This window comes from Mesoplodon densirostris, chromosome 1 (genome assembly GCF_025265405.1).
Source record: "Mesoplodon densirostris isolate mMesDen1 chromosome 1, mMesDen1 primary haplotype, whole genome shotgun sequence".
Taxonomy (NCBI): Eukaryota; Metazoa; Chordata; class Mammalia; order Artiodactyla; family Ziphiidae; genus Mesoplodon; species Mesoplodon densirostris.
In genome coordinates this window covers 156844539-156864084 of record NC_082661.1, presented here as the reverse complement: position 1 = coordinate 156864084, position 19546 = coordinate 156844539, and the positions used below count along the sequence as shown (strand labels likewise).

The following is a 19546-nucleotide window of genomic DNA, read 5'->3' as shown; positions in this document are numbered from 1 at the left end:
CACACTCCTCCAAGCTCACACATTTTGCTTGGCTGGGTGGAGTGTTTTAATAATTGAGCATGCATTCTCCAAGATGCCACAGTTCATTCATTCCTTATTGTCTCACACCTGGCCCTCTGCACACATTTATATGACCTACCTGCTCTTTGAGGTCTCTGAGCATTCCACCCTGCCACAGAGCAGCCATATCATCTGCCCTCCTTCCTCACCCACTCGCCTTGTCATCACAGGTAACTGATAGAAAATCAGGGCTGGGAACCATCAGCATCTTTGAGCAATGATTATTCTGTCTGTAAGCGTTCTCGATTCTGGCTGAAAAAGAATCAATGGGGAGCTATTAAAAATTACCCATGCCCCCTCTACATACAGTCCTTCCCTGGGGGAATATACAGTTTCTTAGAGAAGGATACATTTTTCAGATGAGAGAAATAGATTTTAAGGAAAATTGTTTTGAATGTGAGATCTGTTAGATGGTCTGATGTAAAAGTTTCCCTTTAATGAACTTCCAGATTACGATAGAATTTCTGTTGGCAAGCTACATGTTGGCAGGGAATGAAGAACTTTCATGTAATATTTAGTGTTAGAGCCCCAGACATTACTATCAAGTCCACCCACTGGAAAGGTTCTTACATTCCCATTAAATGAGTGATTCTGCCCAGATCAGGCAGGGAGACCTGGAGCAGATGGAGATGGAGACCTGAGTCTAAAATCATGTAAGGTTTAGGCAAGTGCAAACCAGAAACTGCAGGAGACTCCACATTGATGTGTATATACATGGAGAATTGGGTCCAAGTTTAGTTATTTAATTATTTAATTAATTTATTTTTGGCTGCATTGGGTCTTCATTGCTGTGTGCCGGCTTTTCTCTAACTGCGACCAGCGTGGGCTACTCTTCATTGCGGTCATTGCGGTGGCTTCTCTTGTTGTGGAGCACAGGCTCTAGGCGCACAGGCTTCAGTAGTTGTGGCACGTGGGCTCAGTAGTTGTGGCTCACGGGCTCTAGAGCGCAGGCTCAGTAGTTGTGACACACAGGCTTAGCTGCTCCATGGCATGTGGGATCTTTCCAGACCAGGGCTCAAACCCATGTCCCCTGCATTGGCAGGAGGATTCTTAACCACTGCGCCACCAGGGAGGTCCAGGGGTCCAGGTTAAAACAATGAAGCCTGGATGTCCCTATTTCACCTGTCATACTGTAACTGTCATATTCAGGATTTAGTCTTAACCTTTTTTTTTTTTGCAAGAAGTGCAATTTTCCTTCTAAATTTAATGTAATTTTTCTTTTTTGCCTTCTTACCTCCTGCTGAAGAAGTAGAAAGTTTATCTCAGTCAGTTGGAGGTAATTCAGGTTTCTGTAGTCCATTTCGGGTTCCCCTCATCCTTTTCCCCTGAGCTGCTTCTCAGTCCTGGGCATTTTCGTAGAGCTCAGGCTAGGGATTGGAGTGATGGTGTGTGATGACATTTGTCAACCATCCAGTTTATCATGCCTGGTCCTCAGCTGCCCAGCCACTCCCATCATAACGATGTTGCTTCCCCGTAGTTCTCCAGGTCTCTCTCTGCTGAGCTAGTTCATGCCATCGCAAGGATGAAGGACAGTTTTAGCTGTTCTCTCAAGGGGCTGTTGGTCAGTTACATGTTTTTAAGGCCAGTGTCAGTGAATGTCATATACTAGTGCATTTCAAACTTTATGTATATCCTAGGCACCTGAAGTCATGGTAAAATGAAGGTTCTGACTCCGTAGGACGGGATATTAGGGCAGGGTCTGAGAGTCTGCATTTCTAACAATTGCCAGGTGATGCCAAGGCAGCTGGTCCATGGATCACACTTTGAGTAGACAGGCTGTAGTGGCCATAAAGGCTCTTACTTTGATGGAGCTCTCAGCCTCTATCTCTTCCGCTTGCTTGGGGAAGTAATGTGATAACAGAGAAAGATTTGCTTAAATGGCTGCAAATGCACTCCCATTTTCCACCTCTTAATTTCTTTTGGGAACAATCACTGCTGAAAAGAATGAAAGAATAGCACTTCCCTAAGATGCTCTGAAGGCCCCTTTCAAGTACCCAGGTAGGCTTTGTTAGAATGCTATCACTCTTGACTTTCACCATGCCTTTATCATTTATCTTGTTCCCATGTACCCTACCTGGGAGGAGAAAAAAAAAGATGACACCCCTCCCTGCACCGTGGCTCTCTCTTGGTATTTATGTCCTTGTGTAATCCCCTCACCTTGAGTGTGGACTAGACTGAATGCGGCATAAGTCTTGGGATGTCACTTCTGAGATTAGTTTATAAAACCATTGACTTCCTTCTTGGACACGTGCTTTTTCTTGGATCACTTGTGCTAGGGGATGCAGGCTGCCATATTGTGAGTAGCCCTACGGGGAGAACCACATGCTGCAGGAAGAAACTGAGGCCTTAAGTCCAAGAGCCTGCAAGGAACTGAATCCTGGGAACAACTATGAGCTTGAAAGTGGATCCTTCAGTCCCAGTCTTGAGATGACTGCAGCCCTGGCTAACAGACCTTGAGTCAGAGGGACCAGCTAAAATGCTCCCCGGATTTTTGACCCACAGAAACTGTTGTTTCCAGCTTCATAGTTTTGGGGTAATTTGTTACGCAGCAATGGATAACGAATATACCCACCTAACTCAGATGCCAGGCATTTGGGGAACTTCATTAAAATATCCTACTGGCCTGTCATAAAGATATGGCACAATTAATATGACAAGAGGAAGGAAGCAAAATTATGGGGTTAGGGTGGCTGTTTGGCTTGAGGAACTCAGTGAGTGGCTCCACATGACACATATATTTACACACTGGTCATTAACGTGTCCTTTGGCCTTTTTTATTTTTCCAATGTGCAACTCTTGGGTGTCTGAGTTCGAAACTCAGCTTAACCTCTGTAGCTATAAACTGACTACACTACTTATCATCTTGCCTTGGGAGAGAAGAAAACTGGTGAAACCAACATTTCTCACGTTGCTGAAACCTCCCAGCTGGCAGGAACTGAAGGTTCTTTTTCCACCGCCCCTTTTCTAGTCTCAACAGCTGAGTTTTTTGGCTCCAAGAAAACCACCTTTGATTATATAAAGGTATTAGGAGTTAGGGGAACACTAGCCCTTTTGTTACCAGCAATCCGGAGCGTTTAGGAAGAAACGCTGCGGGGGCGACGGTAACCCCTGGAACGCTGGGCGGGCTTTTGTGTTCGCTCCAACTCTGGGGCTTTTACCGAACCTCAAGGAGAGGAATTCTTAGTTTTCTGAAAGTTGGGCGAAACGGACCCCAGAGGCCTAGAAAGCCGCGTCCCTAGCCCTTAGGGCTTATGACTCCTCCCCCGGTAGCCGCGCAGCCGGGGGCGTCCCAGAGGAGGGCGACCCCCGTGGGTCCCAACTTCCCGCCGCGAGCCGAGCGTGGGGGTGGGCGGGGTGGGGGCGGGGTCGGCCGCGCTCCCTCCCCTCCGCTCCCCTCCCCCACTCTTCCCACCCACTTCCCTTTCTCGGCTGGGCAGCCCTGCGGGCGCGACCTCTCGGGGCAGTGACGAGTGGGGAGGAGCCCGCCGCCGCCGCCGCCGCCGCCGCCGCGGGGGGAGCCATGCCCGGGCCCCGCCGCGCCCCGAGCCCGCCCCCGGCTGCCCGCCGCCCCTCGGGCCGGCGGCGGGAGTGAGCCGGAGCTTCGGGCGACGAGCCTCCGCCCGGCCCGCGATGTCACCATTGTTCAGCTGGGTGGCCAAGGTAGGCGGCGTCGGGGCCGCGTCGGGACGGCGCCCTTTACGGTAGCTGACGGCCCGGGAGCCGGCGTCCGGGCGGGCGCGGCTTGGGGAACCTTGGTAACCGTCGGGCCGCGGGGAGTCCGGAGCGCGGAGAGCGCCCGCGGCCTTGGGGGGGAATCCGACCGCGGCGCGGGCTCCCCGCTGCCCGAGGCCGCCCCGCTGCCCGAGGACCGTTGCCGGAGAGCGGCCAAGGCGGCCCGGGCCGTTCACCAGGTGGTTCTCATTCATTAGCCTTTCTTCCCCGTGGGGCGAACGGGCCAGTGGCGTCACGCCCATTTCACAGGTGGGGAGAGTGAGGCTCGACGCAGGGCGGGTGGGCTTCTCCGGCTCCCGAAGTCCCCCCACCCTCACGCCGCGGATTCACCGCGAGGTGTTTCCCGGCGGCGGGACCTCGCGCGTCAGCCTCCCGGGTACAGGTTTGTGCTTGGTTGTCTGGGATAGTGCACTGAGGATTCCCGAAGGCTGAACTTGGTGCGCTTAGAGGATGTCTTTTGTTTTTAACTCGCTGGTTTCCAGGGGCAGGTTTTGGAGTTTGAATTTTAGTACATGTGCTGCCGAAGCGAGCACGGAGTCTGAATTTTAAACGTAAGTTCTTTTTATTTCCTTAAAGTTTTATTTTCAGAACATTGGCGCCTTCAGAATCACTAAGCGTTACGAGTCCGGGCCAATTCCGCTATCGCAAAACTGAAGGGATTGGAGTGGATTTCTAGAGTTCTCATCAGTTTGAGAAGGCAGTAATGGAATAATACCCTCCCGGAGTACCAGGTGTTTGTGTGTTTTGAATGATGCAGCTCTCAAAGCTTCCACAGGTCGGCGGGTTAATGGGGCACCTTCCTTGCGCCCCACGGGTTCCTCTCTTTGCCAGCCCCTTCGCAGAGCTCGCTCTTGGTGTATGGCAGGTTGGTTGAGCAATAAACTCATAATGGGAGAACCTGTTAGCCGTTCTGTGACCCTTTACAAATAATAGTTAGGTGGTGATATCTCTAGTTATGATGCAGCGCTTTTAGAGTGTTAAAATACATTTTTATAAATACCTATTTATGAGACAGATAAAACTTTGCCTATCATTTAAGTGGTAATAAACTGGAGACACAGAAGCCGGATAACACTAGTTACTAGACGGGCACTACCCATCCTCACCAGAATCTTCACTTTCTGAGACATAGCTAGTAGTAAAGTGAAGTGACTTTCAAACTAGTTGTGAGCTGTTATAAGGTAGTTTTGTACTGAAGAAAAAATAATGCCCAGGTTTTCTGGCTTGAAGTGATAGCTAATTGGCTTTTATAAATAATGCTAAAATTTAAGAATGTTATATAGTTTAAAAAGTAATTCAGGGGTCTTCCCTGGTGGCGCAGTGGTTGAAAGTCCGCCTGCCGATGCAGGGGACACGGGTTCGTACCCCGGTCCGGGAGGATCCCACATGCCATAGAGTGGCTGGGCCCGTGAGCCATGGCCGCTGAGCCTGCGCGTTCGGAACCTGTGCTCCGCAACGGGAGAGGCCACAACAGTGAGAGGCCAGCGTACCGCAAAAAAAAAAAAAAAAAAAAAGTAATTCAGGGTGTGTATATTACTCATTCTCGGTTGAGGACTTGAGTCTATTTTTGTTATACACTGCGAGGCCAAAAGAAGGAAAAAAATAGACTCATTGTGTTGTTTTATTCGAAAATCAAGAGGTAAATCTAAGAAAACCTTACTGCTAGTACTGTTTTATAGTTTTATTTACTTTCCTAAAACATATTTAATAAGATCCTTTTCACTTATAGGAGTGAGGTGGACTTTTTTTTACATTGGCCTACAGAGGTGACAGTGAAAACAGCAAGCAAAAGCCTTATTTAAAAAAGAAATCAAGGATTGTCAGCTTTCTGCAACTGGCAGTACTTTTGAAAAGCTCATGTAAAAAATGAACAGCATGTTGATAATTTGATCTGAGTGCTGAACCATGTTATTCCAAATTTGTTTAAACTACAGAACAACAACAAAAAACTATGAAATGTTTTTCGAGTAAAGTTATGTCAGTTGTCAGCATAATTTTAATAAGTGTAGTTCTTTTGTATTTCATTTTTTCTAGGTGTTGTGCTATTGTAAATTGCATCTTGTAATTGATTTTTGTAGACAATGTGTTATTCTGTGAGAGCTTTTAGAATATGAGGGTACTCTTTGAAAGTTCATTTCTTGGGGTTATAGATTATAAGAGTGGCTTTCTATGGAACCTGTTTGATGTTCAGTTCAGAGACAAGTCATTAACACGCTTTGCATTTTAGACTAGGAAATGTTATAAAAGTATAAACAAGAGGCACAGATAACACACAGAACTTCATAGTCCCAAAGTACATTTATATTAGATTTTAGAATGACCCTTAAAGAACACATAAATGCATATGAGCACACACCTCACACAAACACTTGCACATATAATTCCTACTTTGACATTTGTAAACTGCAGACCAACACCTGTTAGGGAAGAAAGGGAGTGGGTGTCACTTGATGCAGGTGGTTACCTGAACATTAACTTGTTTTTCTTGGGTGCTGCATTAGTAGTGTGTGAATACTGAACATGTAGAGTAATTTCATGGTGTAAGAATAAAGCTAAAATAAGGAAGAATTTTATTTCAAAGAGATTATCTGTTAAGGGAAAAATTAAGCTACACTTTTTAAAATTAGACATGTCCTGGAACATTAAGGCAGGTGTGCATTATATTAAAATGAGGCCAGGCTTATAGAGGTGTGGTTTCTTGATTAGTCTTTCACTGGGGACATTGGAGTTTGTTTTTTAAAATAAATTTATCTATTTATTTATGGCTGTGTTGGGTGTTTGTTGCTGCGCACGGGCTTTCTCTAGTTGTGGCAAGTGGGGGCTACTCTTCATTGCAGTGTGAGGGCTTCTCATTGCTGTGGCTTCTCTTGTTGCAGAGCACGGGCTCTAGGTGCGTGGGCTTCAGTAGTTGTGGCATGTGGGCTCAGTAGTTGTGGCTTGAGGGCTCTAGAGCGCGGGCTCAGTAGTCGTGGTGCACGGGCTTAGTTGCTCCGCGGCATGTGAGATCTTCCCGGACCAGGGCTCGAACCCGTGTCCCCTGCATTGGCAGGCGGATTCTTAACCACTGCGCCACCAGGGAAGTCCCAACAGTGGACATAGATTACATAGATTACAGTGTATAAATAAAAACAAGTTTCTCAAGGTTTGTGATTGTTATACTAAGTCCACAGACATCCTGGCAGTTCTGGGTATTTCTCTTGATTGTTTCTATGCCTCCACTTACCTATTGGTGAAGACTAACAGCAACAGAACTGCCAGGTAACTTTCTGAATTTCCTTGGATCTGCACCCGCCTGTAAAGATGATGGCTAACATTACTGCTAGTATCTCAAATTAGTGGATTTTAAAAATATATATGTCGGTTGATCAGATGAAAAGGAAAATGGGACCTAAATATAGCTAAATTTACTGTGTTCTCAAATCCAAGTCCAGTTTCATATAGCTCATGCCTTGTATTAAGCTATTTTCCAGTGCTTATATATGTATTCAGCAGATATTTAGTGGGTGCCTTGTGTGTACCAGGCACTGTTCATGCCCTGAAGGAATTAGTTCATTTTGTGCCAAAAGTTTATCTTTTAAAAATGTGCGGTAGGGGCTTCCCTGGTGGCGCAGTGGTTGAGGGTCCGCCTGCCAATGCAGGGGACACGGGTTCGTGCCCGGGTCCGGGAAGATCCCACATGCCGCAGAGCGGCTGGGCCCGTGAGCCATGGCCACTGAGCCTGCGCTTCCGGAGGCTGTGCTCTGCAACGGGAGAGGCCACAACAGTGAGAGGCCCGTGTACCGCAAAAAAAAAAAAAAAAAAAAAAAAAAAAAAAAAAAAAAAAATGTGCGGGCCTTCCCTGATGGTCCATTGGTTAAGACTTGGGCTCCCAATGCAGGAGGCCCGGGTTCGATCCCTGGTCAGGGAAATAGATCCCACATGCTGCAACGAAGATCCCACGTGCCTCAACCAAGACCCGGCGCAGCCAAATAAATAAATATTTAAAAAATGCACACTGAAGCTTTGTAAGCCAAATATTTAAAAATGCATAAGGGAAGGAGTCCTTTTGTAAACTTGTACTCAATCACTGATTAATATTTTATGTAAAACCAGGTTTTTCATATTTTGGCTTTCCTTAAAACATGGGTTTTATAGCCATTATTCATTCAACAAGTTATTTAACAAATGTGTTCAACACGGATACAGTTATTGAGCACCTACTATGTGCCGGGTACTGTTTGAGGAACTGGAGTTGAGCAGTGAACAGGCAGACCAGGTGCCTGTTTTCATGGCGTTTAAATTCTAGGTGGGAGAGACAGTGAAGAAGGAAACAAGCATTGCAGATGGTGGTGAGTATTAGGAAGGCAAGTTAGCAGGGTGGTCTGGTTGAGAGTGCATGGGGCCTGGGTGGCAGGGAGGTGGCATTTCACCGGAGTGGTAAGAGGGCCCTGAAGATGTTCCAGGGGGAGGGACCAGCAGGGAACAGGCCTGGAGGTGGGCCTGGTTGAGCAGCAGGAAGAAGGAAGGTGAAGCGCGGAGAGCCGGGCCCGGAGAGCTGGGCCCTGAGGCGGGGAGGGCTGATCTGGGCCAGGCTGTGGAGGGCTCTGCAGGCACTGTGTGGGGTTTGCTTGTAAGTGCTGTGGGCTTGAAAGCGAGGAGTGATGTCTGCTTTGGGTGGAAGCCAAGGGCACCGCTTAGGAGGCTGGCGTGGTCAGGCAGGAGGTGGTAGTGATACCTCGATACATATGAAATGACTGTGACCCAGCGTCTGAGGTTGGTGCAAATGACTGAGTAACCAACTGCTTCTTCTGTGTTGAATACAAGCACAGTTTGTCCTTTGCTCAGCTGCCTGTAACCGCAGCTTGCAGGCACACTTGTGTCCTGGCGTTGGGCTTATTTACTTACCTTTGAGGTTTCCTGCAGACTGGATCAGCCCACCTTGGGTGCCTCTGACCAGTTGGACTTATTCTTTTGCCTGTTAGTGCACAGCAGCCTTCCTGAAGGTGTGAATCTGCCTGTAGCTAGTATGTAGGCGGCAGTTCTGTTGTCTTGCTTCAAGTAAGTCTGATGTCGGTTTGTTGCTGAGGTTGTGTCCTAGGTTGTGATGGAAAATTTTAACATATGTATTAACATTTTTTTTTTGTCTGTAGACTTATATTACTTTTAATTAGTGCATGTTTGAGTTGAATGAAGAGGGAAGAACTTGTAGTCAAGCCACTCCTTGAATTTGAAAAATTTGCTGCGTCTGCTAAGCAGAGCTGGTGTAGCCCTGACCAGGATTTCAGCGGCGCTCCTGTGGGGTGCTTGTTGGGTAGCGGCAGCAGCCTCTCTCTGCGCTTAGGGAGCTCTAATTGCTTAGAGTGACAGTAATTTGGGCACAGGTTGGTTTTACGAGTAGAGAATGGAGAAAAGCAGGGGTAGAAACCCCACGTAATCCACAACTGAACACTGCCTGGAGCAGACCTCATAATGAGAAAAAAGCAAATTATAGTTTGTTCTCCTGAGACAGATTCGCTAATCCGATCTTAGCCTCAATGTGCCTCTGCAGTGATCTTCCATTTCTGACTGACTAAGCCCTTTTTCATCCCTTCACTGAAGCATCTCTCCTTCATTCATTCACTGATTGGATGAGCATACTAAACTGGGTAGAAAATAACCTCTAGGCATTTCCTCTGCCCTGGAGGAGCTCTTCTGGCAGGGGAAGGTAGACATCAACTAGCTGGGCTGTGCCATGGGAGAGCCAGGAGGGGCTCCTGCCCCTTCCCGAAGGTGGCCAAGGAGGAGGTAGCCGGGGAGGGGCAGGGTGTGCCCGGGTAGCACATGCAGAGGCCTGCAGGCGCTTCGGAGGAACCTCAGTGACATGCTGTTGGTCAGGCTGGCAGGATATCTGCTGTAGGGGGTAGCAGAGGGTGAGCTGAACAGATGTGCTGGGACGAGGATGTGCATGGCACACAGACCCCTTCACAGGAGCTGGCATTTTATCTTGGGGCAGTGGAGACCCCTTAGGGACCAAAGCTGATCTCTCCCCAAACTCTTGTAGCTGCGTAGTCTATCCTGTGTATCCTTCATTGAAGTTATTTGAATATTTTATCTCCTTAGCCTGTAAGCTCTATGAAAACAGAGGTGGCGTTGTCATGTATACCAGTGCATACAGATTGCTTGGGCATCTTGTTAAAACGTAGTTCTACTTTAGTAGGTCTGGGATGGAACTCAAAATTCTGCATTTCCCACAAGCTCACAGGTGATGATGCTAATGCTGCCAGTCTCGGGACCACACTTTGAGGAGCAGGGTTCTCAGTTTAAATATTTTCTGTTATACCTACTATTAGACATGGGAACTGCTCATATGTTTTGGAACAAATGCCATGATTTCAGAATAGTCACTTGTATCTGGGAGGACAATAATGGAAATAGTGTCCCATGAAATAAAACTTAAAAAAAAAAATCAACAACCTTGAAAATTGGGTGTTTGGAGAATAGGAGTGAAAGGAAAAATTTGCATTGCATACTCTTGCACTGTTTAAAAAATTTGAACATTTTAGGTATTAACTATTCAGCTTATCAAATTTAAAAAATACTTTGACGGGGGCTTCCCTGGTGGCGCAGTGGTTGAGAGTCCGCCTGCCGATGCAGGGGATGCCGGTTTGTGCCCTGGTCCGGGAGGATCCCACGTGCCGCGGAGCGGCTGGGCCCGTGAGCCATGGCCGCTGAGCCTGCGCATCCGGAGCCTTGCTCCGCAACGGGAGAGACCACACCAGTGAGAGGCCCGCATACCGCAAAAAACAAAAAACAAAACAAAAAAATACTTTGACGGCCTTTCCTCTTTTTCAGGATATTTAACTTTGCCCCAGATACCATTAGGATATTATAATAGACTAGGCATCAGATTATTATTGAAAAATAGACTCAAATTGCCCCCTTTCTTTTTTAAATGGACTTTATTTTTTTATTTATTTATTTTTTTTTGTGGTGTGCGGGCCTCTCACTGTTGTGGCCTCTCCCGTTGCGGAGCACAAGCTCCGGACGCGCAGGCTCAGCAGCCATGGCTCACGGGCCCAGCCGCGATCCTCCCGGACCGGGGCACGAACCCGTGTCCCCTGCATCGGCAGGCGGACTCTCAACCACTGTGCCACCAGGGAAGCCCCCGAACCTTATTTTTTGAACAGTTTTAGGTTCATGGCAAAATTGAGTAGAAGGTACAGAGATTTCCCATGCGGTCTGGGTTCCCACACCTGGAAGAGTCTCCCCTATCATCAGTATCCCCAGTCAGTGTGGTACATTAGTCACAATTGATGAACTTGCATTGACACATCATTATCACCCAAAGTCCATGTTTTACACTGTGGTTCATTATTGGCGTTGTACATTCCATGCATTTGGACAAATGTGTAATGGCATGTATCTGTAATATCACACCGAATAGTTTCCCTGCCCTAAAAATTCTCTGTGTTCTGCCTATTCATCCCTTCCTTCTTCCAACCCCTGGCAACCGCTGATCTTTATAGTTTTGCCTTTTCCAGAATGTCATATAGTTGGAATCATAAAGTATGTATCCTTTTCAGATTGGCTTCCTTCACTTAGTAATGTACATTTAAGTTTCTCCAGTGCCTTTCATGGCTGGATCACTCATTTCTTTTTAGCACTGAATAATATCCCATTGTCTGGATGGACCACAGTTTATCTATTCATCTACAGAAGGACATTTCAGTTGCTTCCAAGTTTTGGCTGTTATGAATAAAGCTGCTATAAACATCTTTGTGTGGGTTTTTGTGTGGACATACGTTTTCAACTCCTTTGGGTAAACATCAGGGAGAACGATTGTGGGATCATATGGTGAGAGTAAGTTTAGCTTTGTAAGAAGCTGCCAAACTGTTTTCCGGAGTGGCCATACCCTTTTGCATTTCTACCAGCAATGAATGAGAGTTCCTTTTACTCCACATCCTCATCAGCATTTGATATTGTCGGTGTTCCAGATTGTGGCCATTTGAATAGGTGTGTAACGCTATCTCATTGTTGCTTTAATTTGCATTTCCCTAATGATATATGATGTGGAGCCCTTCCTTTCTTTTGATAACTTTTAAAGAGTAGAAATAATAAATTAGTCTTTTTGAATTTTATTTCATAATATATGTATTGGTATTCAGGAACATTTATAAAAGTTATAGAAAAGGAAAAAATTATTTGGTTATATTTGTGAATCTAGACTTAAGTACCTTTCATTTTTCCATTATTTCTGTTGCCTCTATATTTGCTATTGGAAGAGTGATGAACCCGTAGTCTATACTGTTTGTTAGATTTATAAGAAAGATGTGATGAAAAAGAATTTTCTTAGTTTTCATGACCTTTGGTACTTAGGCAGATTATTTTTATATCTGTCACTTGTTACGATGGGATTAGACTCACAAGGCTTGTTCACTTTGGTTGAGCTGGGCTAAGTTAACTTTGCTGAGCCTTTCTCACCTATAAAATTAATAATGTGTTCTGTATTTATCTCTTTTTTTATAGGTCCTATTTTAAAATAAAATAATGTCAAAATTTGCTTAAGAAATTATGAAGAGCATCTGCAAATGTAAACTATTTAAAATGTGGTTGAGTTTGCAGTTTAAGTCCATGGTTCTTTTTGAATGCGTGGTGGTAAGTGCTGTGGATCCAGAGAAGAGTAGGACAGTCTCTCAGCCTTTGAGCAGCTTGCAATTTAGCAGGGAGAGGGCCCCTGTGAAGATAATTTAATTTAGTGCAATAATACAGTTGTATACACAGGGGGTCACTCAGCCGGGGAGTCTGGGGAGACTTTAGAGGAGAGGATATCTGAACTCAGTCTTTATTTATTTATTTATTTGTTTCGGCCACGCCGGGTCTTAGTTGCGGCATGCAGGCTCTTAGTTGCAGCATGCGTACGGGATCTAGTTCCCCTACCAGGGATCAAACCTGGGCCCCCTGCATTGGGAATGTGAGTCTTACCCACTGGACCACCAGGGAGGACCCTGAGCTAAGTCTTTAAAGAAAGATGATTGAGTTGTAGGTCATCGATGTGATAGATTATGAAAAAGAATAGTTAGGATATACTCTTGGTAGTTTTCTAGCATGTTTTGGAATTATTCAGGGTTGCTCTCTAACGCTGTTAGCCTTTCTTTTGAGATGAATGCTTTTTTAACCTTAAGGATGGCACGTCACATTAAGTAAATTACCCAGATACAGGGAGATTCAGAATTAAGAGCAACGCTTTGTTTCATCCCAGCACACACTAGGGCATGGACACACCTGTTGGTAATTGTGGCGTGGTGGTCATTCTGGTGTAACCAGAATATTATTCTATTTTCTCTTTTCTACGTGAGGAAACTGAGACCCCAGGGCAATTAGGTGACAATATAGATCATATAGCTAGTTGGGGCAGAACTAAACCCAAGGTCCCGGACTCCTGGGTTTTGCACACCTTGTTAATGTTGCCCTGCTGATTTGTTTGTACTTTTCTCTCTAAATTATTTTACTAAAATCAAAAGTATGCATGTCTATCAATAGGTTGCAGTTAAGAATATTTTATTTAGTCACCTGACTTTATGCATGTGCATTTCAGAGTAGGTCAAGGGGCCTGCAAGGAAAAAGGCAAAAGAAAAGAAGCATGAAGTGAGTAGTCTGTTGGGGTGGATGGAGATTCTCTGACATGACACATGAAGGGTGTCATTGTCATAAATGCTCAAGAGCCTGGGAGGCCTGACCAGTTGTGTGAACTGTGTGTAGGAAGAAACCAGGGCCTGAGTATTTCAAGAGAGTGGAAGTTGCCAAAGTCCAGTGTGGTGACATAGCTCCCCCAGTACTGGGCTCCTGTTTCCAGGAGGGCGTCCTGTGGGAGATGAAGCAGGTGTGTATACCGTATCTCTTCTCCTCCAGTAAGGGAGAGTGAGTTTTCTCAGAGAAATGTCACTTGCAGAGTGGATTTATAGTGTTAACGCAACCGTGGAAAGGAAGAGATGATGACCTTTTTGAGCAGTTAATATGTGCCAGCCATTGTTTTGGGAGTAGTCGGCTTCCAAGGAATCCTGGAAGTAGTGGTATTATTCCTCCCCCCCCCCCTTTTTGGGAAAGATGTATGAAGAAACTGAAGTTCACAGAAGTTAGGCACCTTGTCCTAGTTATTAAGATTCAAGCTTGAACTGTCTGGTTCTGAATTCGTGTTTTATCTGTTGTACCTGTGCTACCTCTGTAATCAGTGGATTACAACACACGTCCAGGATTTGAAACAAGGGTGGTCAGAACTTAGAAAAATATCCTTTCCCACTGAAAGACTGAACTTTTTTTTCTCCCATTGGTGAGAGGGAGAAAACGTTCAAATTGGCTGCTTTTAAAAATAGGTGTATAAGACTGAAGCTATTCAAGAAGGAGCTCATATTTTTTGAATGCCCGAATTTCATGGTGTTCTTGGTTAGGGAGGGAAGAAAACAGGAAATAAGAGGAAAATCAGCAATAGAAAATTGAAGATGGGTCAAAATTGGGGAATGTTAGGGCAGTTAAATGAAAGACTGAAAGAGGTCAGTTTTGAGGTGACCGTAAGGCTGAGCTTTCAATTTTCTTGTTGACTTGAGTTTTGAGCTTTAGAGAATTATCACTTATTATCTGATATTCTTTTTCCAAGCACCATGGAACCATGTTTTGTAGTTATTCAGCTTCTCTGGAAAGTGCTCTTTATGTTAGGAATTATTCCAGAGCATCCTGCCACGGTGGCATCTCCTCCAGCCTGCGACAGGACACCAGACGGGAAGTTAAAGGCATGGGTTGGAGGCCCAGGTTTGCCTGTGTTGCTGTTTAGCCTTGGCTCCATGCCATGGGAGTGGTGATCTCTGCCCTGCTGCCCACCACGTAGTCCTGTTTGGGTGTCACATGAGATGAGGTGAGTGAATGTAAACTGTCAAGCACTCTTTAGGGTGAGCTCTGGGGTGGATGTAGCTGTATGTTTCCATTAAATTTCTTGACTTACACCTCAGGTTACACTTCCCTGGGCCTTTGGTCTCATAGAACATCGTGTTGAATGATCATGATGATTGTTCTCAGTTTGGAATGTCTCTGTTACTGCAAGTCAGGGCGGTCATCTTAGACTGTCCACCTCTGATAAGGAAGAGAGGGCCCCTGGAGCCAGTGGCCTGGGACAGATCCCCTTTCCATCTGTTCCCAGTGGAGGTGCCACCTTGGACACGTCACTTCTGTTTGTGCATGAATGTGTTCATCCTTAAAATTGGGGATAAGAGCCATCTTCCAGGCTGTTGAGGATTTATCCACGTAACATACTTAGACCAATGTCTGGCTGAGATTAAACACTTAATAAGAGGGAGCCATCACTGTCGTCGTCTTCATTGCATTTAGGGGGTGGAGATGACCTTTGCAGTTGCTTATTAGTTCTGTTCCCTCTTTTGAAAGATGATAACATTGGGTCCTCCAGAGGTGAAGTGGTTTCCCCAAAGTCACAGCTGAGATTAAAACAAGGTGTTCTGACTCTTAGTCCAGAGCGCTTTGCAGCTCTTTGCATCACTTGGTACTCAGCATGATACTGAGACTTTTTCCTGTTGTTTTATCACATTCTTCATGAATTAAACATAAGCCCTGGTTCACGAGTACAGAACAAGAGCAAAATGCTTTCGTCAGACCACAGGTCCTTTAGATCCGATAAGGGGATAGAGGGGCAGAGAGAATTACACAGGCCTCTGCCAGCCGCCTGTGTGACCTCACCCAGGGTCACAACTCTGCCTTGATTTCCCCTTCCCTAAAATAGAGGTAGGGAGCAGCTGCTGCACTGTTTCTGAAGTACTTTTCATCTCTCAAAATACTGTGAAGAATTTCTTCACTGCCAGGGCTGTTAAAGTCCAGGAAATAGTGTGCCAACCAAAGATGTAGATTCTCCAATTTTGGAAAACTTTAAAAATAGGAAGGAAGTTTATTTGTTTAGCAGAGTTCATAACTGTAGGCCGGCCGAAGGCAGAGACTCAGCCAAATGAGTATTTTGCGGAAGTTCTTTCCACAGGGTGGACCCAGAGGAAATCAGTCATTAGGTGAAAATAAATCCTAAGATCTTTGAGACAGTATTTGCTTAGAGATGTTTACACATGCTATTGTGATGGTCTCTATTGTGTCAGGCTTTTTGTTTTCTTACACATGTAAGTTTCCAAATTTAAAATATTAGAGCTTTAATTATAAAATGTGACTTCAGAAACACAAACCATAAACCTGCTTATGAGTAATGAGTTTGTGGCCCCTTGTGTTTTGATTATTACCAGATTAATTGTATAATGAGCATGAAGTTTGCTAGTGCTTTTGGTATGGTCAGAACCCTCTTATAGTTCCCAAAATAGCCATACTACTGTTTCTAGGTGAATGGAAGGGATTCTCTTCCGACATTTGAAAATGTATGAATTTAGAGTACACTGGAGTTTCAGTCAAGGCAGTATCACCCAATTTTAGGGTAGCTGAAAGAACATAGTACCAGAGTTTGATTTCTATAAATTCTGTAGTGTTTAAACTAGTTGAGATTGTAATCTCTGGATCTTCTCCCCCAGAGGAAGAGCTCAATGAGCTAGACCACCAAAGCATACGATACTGTATTAATTATTTTGCAGTTACCACACTACTTAGGAGAGTCCTGTGGTATTTCCAGATATTTTTGGCCAAGAAATACAGCTTCTCTTTCAAGTTCAGTGTCAGTCACCACACATTGATCGTGCATCTTCTCTGTGCCAGACACTTGGGACATAGATGAGAAAGACACAATTCCTGCCTCTCGGAGAGGGAAGGTGGGTGTATGCAGTGGTCCTTACACAGAAGTCCCACAGTCCAGTGGGCTGGGGGGTGCTGAGCCTCTGAGTAGTCTTCTGGTACACGAGGTAATAATTTTCCAAATGCAGTAAATCCCACTTGACAGTCTCCCTGTTGACTTTAATCAGCAGGCATAGTCAGAACCGATTGTACACTGTTAACTTAAATGTTGTCCTTCTCAAAAGGAGCCAGAGATGTGGTTTGGATGTAGGTGTTATGAAAAGCCTATATATAGTGTCCTGGAGCACCTCTCTCTGCAGCTTTTCGGGGCTCTGGAGAAGTAACAATTTTTTGCTTTAATCTTGATTGAATAAACAGGCAGTAGAGCGCAGCTGGCTCCTCTCTTTGGGGGAGAGGGTGAGTCTGCTTTCAAGCCCTTGGGACAGACCCCAGGCTGGGCAACGGAGTCCTTCACATCCGCATGGTATTGGCGGTTAAACTGGAAGGTGTAACCAGTGGGGCTTGTGAGTCTAAGAGAAATCCCCTAAGTCACTAGAAATGTGGGCACTGTGCGCTTTTTTTTTTTTTTTTTTTGGCGATACGCAGGCCTCTCACCGCTGTGGCCTCTCCTGTTGCAGAGCACAGGCTCCGGACATGCAGGCCCAGCGGCCATGGCCCACGGGCCCAGCTGCTCCGCGGCATGTGGGATCCTCCCGGACCGGGACGCGAACCCATGTCCCCTGCATCGGCAGGTGGACTCCCAACCAATGCGCCGCCAGGGAAGCCCCCTGTGCTCTTTTTTTAATTTGGTGGGCTTAGAGGTTTTAGTCTAATAAGGACATTTCAAGCCGAAGTCTCTATTTCATCCCTGTTAAAAGCAAATCATGGGGACCTGGTGTGGTCTAGAAAAAGAGCCCTGAAGGGGGGAGGTCTGGCTCTGTCCAGCCCGGCCTGTGATTGGAGGCCTGTCGTTCCAGGCCTCTGAGGCTTTGTTTCTTGAGAAAATGAACAGATTAAATGAGCGGTTTTTGAGAGTCCCGTCCAGGGGGTGAGCAGGAACGTTTGAACGGAAGAAGCAGTACGAGCAAAGGCATAGAGGCGGACATCCGAATGAGCAGAAGCCCAGGACGTGTGTGAGTGGAGCTGAGTGGACCTCCCTCCCTGCCAGAGATGGTGAATTAGGGAGTTCACAGGGAAGAGGTGGTTGGAGCACCCGCATGGAGGGCTCGGCAGGTCAGGCTGGGAGGTTGGTATTTTGGTAGTGATTGGAGCCCTAGAAAGTTTGTTCAGTGGTAGGCTGATGTGATCCATGCTGGCCTTCTGGAAGACGAGGCTGCCAGTGGAGAGTGGGTGGGTGGGTTTATGTACCGGGAGAAGCCAGAGGCAGGGCTGGGGGTCTTGCTGTGGTCTGAGTTAAGTGTGGGCCTGGACCACTGCTTGAGGTTTTGGGTTCCTAGTGAGAGACTGTACCTTGATGGCTTATTGAAAAATGGAGGAAGAGAGAAGATTAGAAGGCACTTTCCAGGCTTTCAAACTACTTGCCTGGAGGGCATTTGGGAAACAAGGAAATGAGAGAGACCTGTTTTAGGGCAAAGAGGATGAGCTTGATTTGGATGTTTTAAGGTCAAGGTGTCCGAAGTCTGGGTGATTCTTAGAGAGGTGATTAGAAATTTGAGTCAAGTTTAGGAATGAATTCAGACCTAAGACGTACACTAAATTATCTTTGTCAGCCTTGGGGGAGTGGGTGAGGTCCCTGGAGATAGAGTAGAGAGAAAAGCAGAACCCTATGAGGAGTCTTCCCTGAGATGCCTGTGAAGTGGAGGTGCATTTTACTACTACAGTCTAAAGGAGAGAATTAAACTAACAAGATTTCCTTATCCCTCCCCTCCCCTTAGGGCTTATCTTTATTTTATTTTTTTCCTCTTACCCTTGTAAACCAAGATGAAGTCCCACTTTTGAAAATGTCTTTTGGATTCAGAGACTGCAGTTCCTGCTTGGTAGGTGGAATGTAGAGATCAGAGTTGAGTTTTAGCGAGGAGGCACAGAGGCTTCTCGGTGCCCGTGAGCTGTCCCCTTGGCATGGGAGAAACGACCAAGCCTTGGACACATTCCCAAGCAGCTCTTGGCCAGCGTAACTGAGTCTTTATCTCTTGTCAGCCTTGGTTTCGGTGTTGGTTCTCTAGGAATGTTCCTGATTGTAAAATATCTGGTCTCATGAAGATGAAGTCAGTCGAGGACCCTGGGGGAGTTGGGGGGTGGGGAGGAGCCGCACCGTCAGACTCTGCAGGTTGGAAGGTGCCTCTCCAGGGCGCTTGGAGCGGGCAGGTCCCAATGCCTGTCTGTTGGAGGGCCCTAGACTCGGGGGCTTGGAGGTCTGAGCCGCCTGGCCGTGCTACCCCCACCCCCAGGAGGCTCAGCGTCCCTAAGACGTCCCTGCCCTTCTACACAGCTCAAATGGAAAGACAGATTGTTGTATTCTGAGCAGAACTCTCTCTCACTTTTGTCTCACCTTCTTTCCTTCCCGTGAGAGAGAGAAAGAGAGAGAGAGAGAGAGTGCGCGCGAGACTGTGCCTTTTCCCTGCGACAGACTTGCAAAGGCAGTGGTGAGCTTCCGTCTTCCCTGCCCGAGCTGCAAGCCCATAGCTCCGTCTTCCAGCCTCCGTTCGTGGATCTGCAGGCACCTTGCGACTCTTATTGCTTCTGCTTTTAAAGTCTTCTGAAACCAAAAATGAAACTTGCTGTGTGGCATGATGGGCAGGTAGGACGGTGGGGCTGTGACCCCTTTAATGTAAGGATGACATTTCTCCGACTGCCATAGGCTTTTCTTTCCTTTTTCATTCTTTTTTTTTTTTTTTTTTTTCTTTTTGCGGTATGTGGGCCTCTCACTGTTGTGGCCTCTCCCGTTGCGGAGCACAGGCTCTGGATGCGCAGGCCCAGCGGCCATGGCTCACGGGCCCAGCCGCTCCGCGGCATATGGGATCCTCCCAGACCGGGGCACGAACCCGTATCCCCTGCATCGGCAGGCGGACTCTTAACC

At 46.4% G+C, this 19546-nt stretch overlaps 1 protein-coding gene across 7 annotated transcripts in view; it reads left to right on the top strand.

Moving 5' to 3' along the window:
• The window catches only part of TBC1D1 (TBC1 domain family member 1), a 231997-nt gene that overhangs the window by 90555 nt on the left and 121896 nt on the right, over positions 1–19546 (top strand). The window contains exon 1 of one of the 7 annotated variants that reach the window (XM_060111262.1): positions 3582–3720. The exons of the other annotated variants lie outside the window; for them this stretch is intronic. Within the exon in view, the coding sequence (XP_059967245.1) occupies positions 3691–3720 (30 nt within the window). The 5' untranslated portion in view covers positions 3582–3690. Of the gene's footprint in view, positions 1–3581; positions 3721–19546 lie in introns of those variants that run through there. 7 annotated transcript variants of the gene reach the window in all.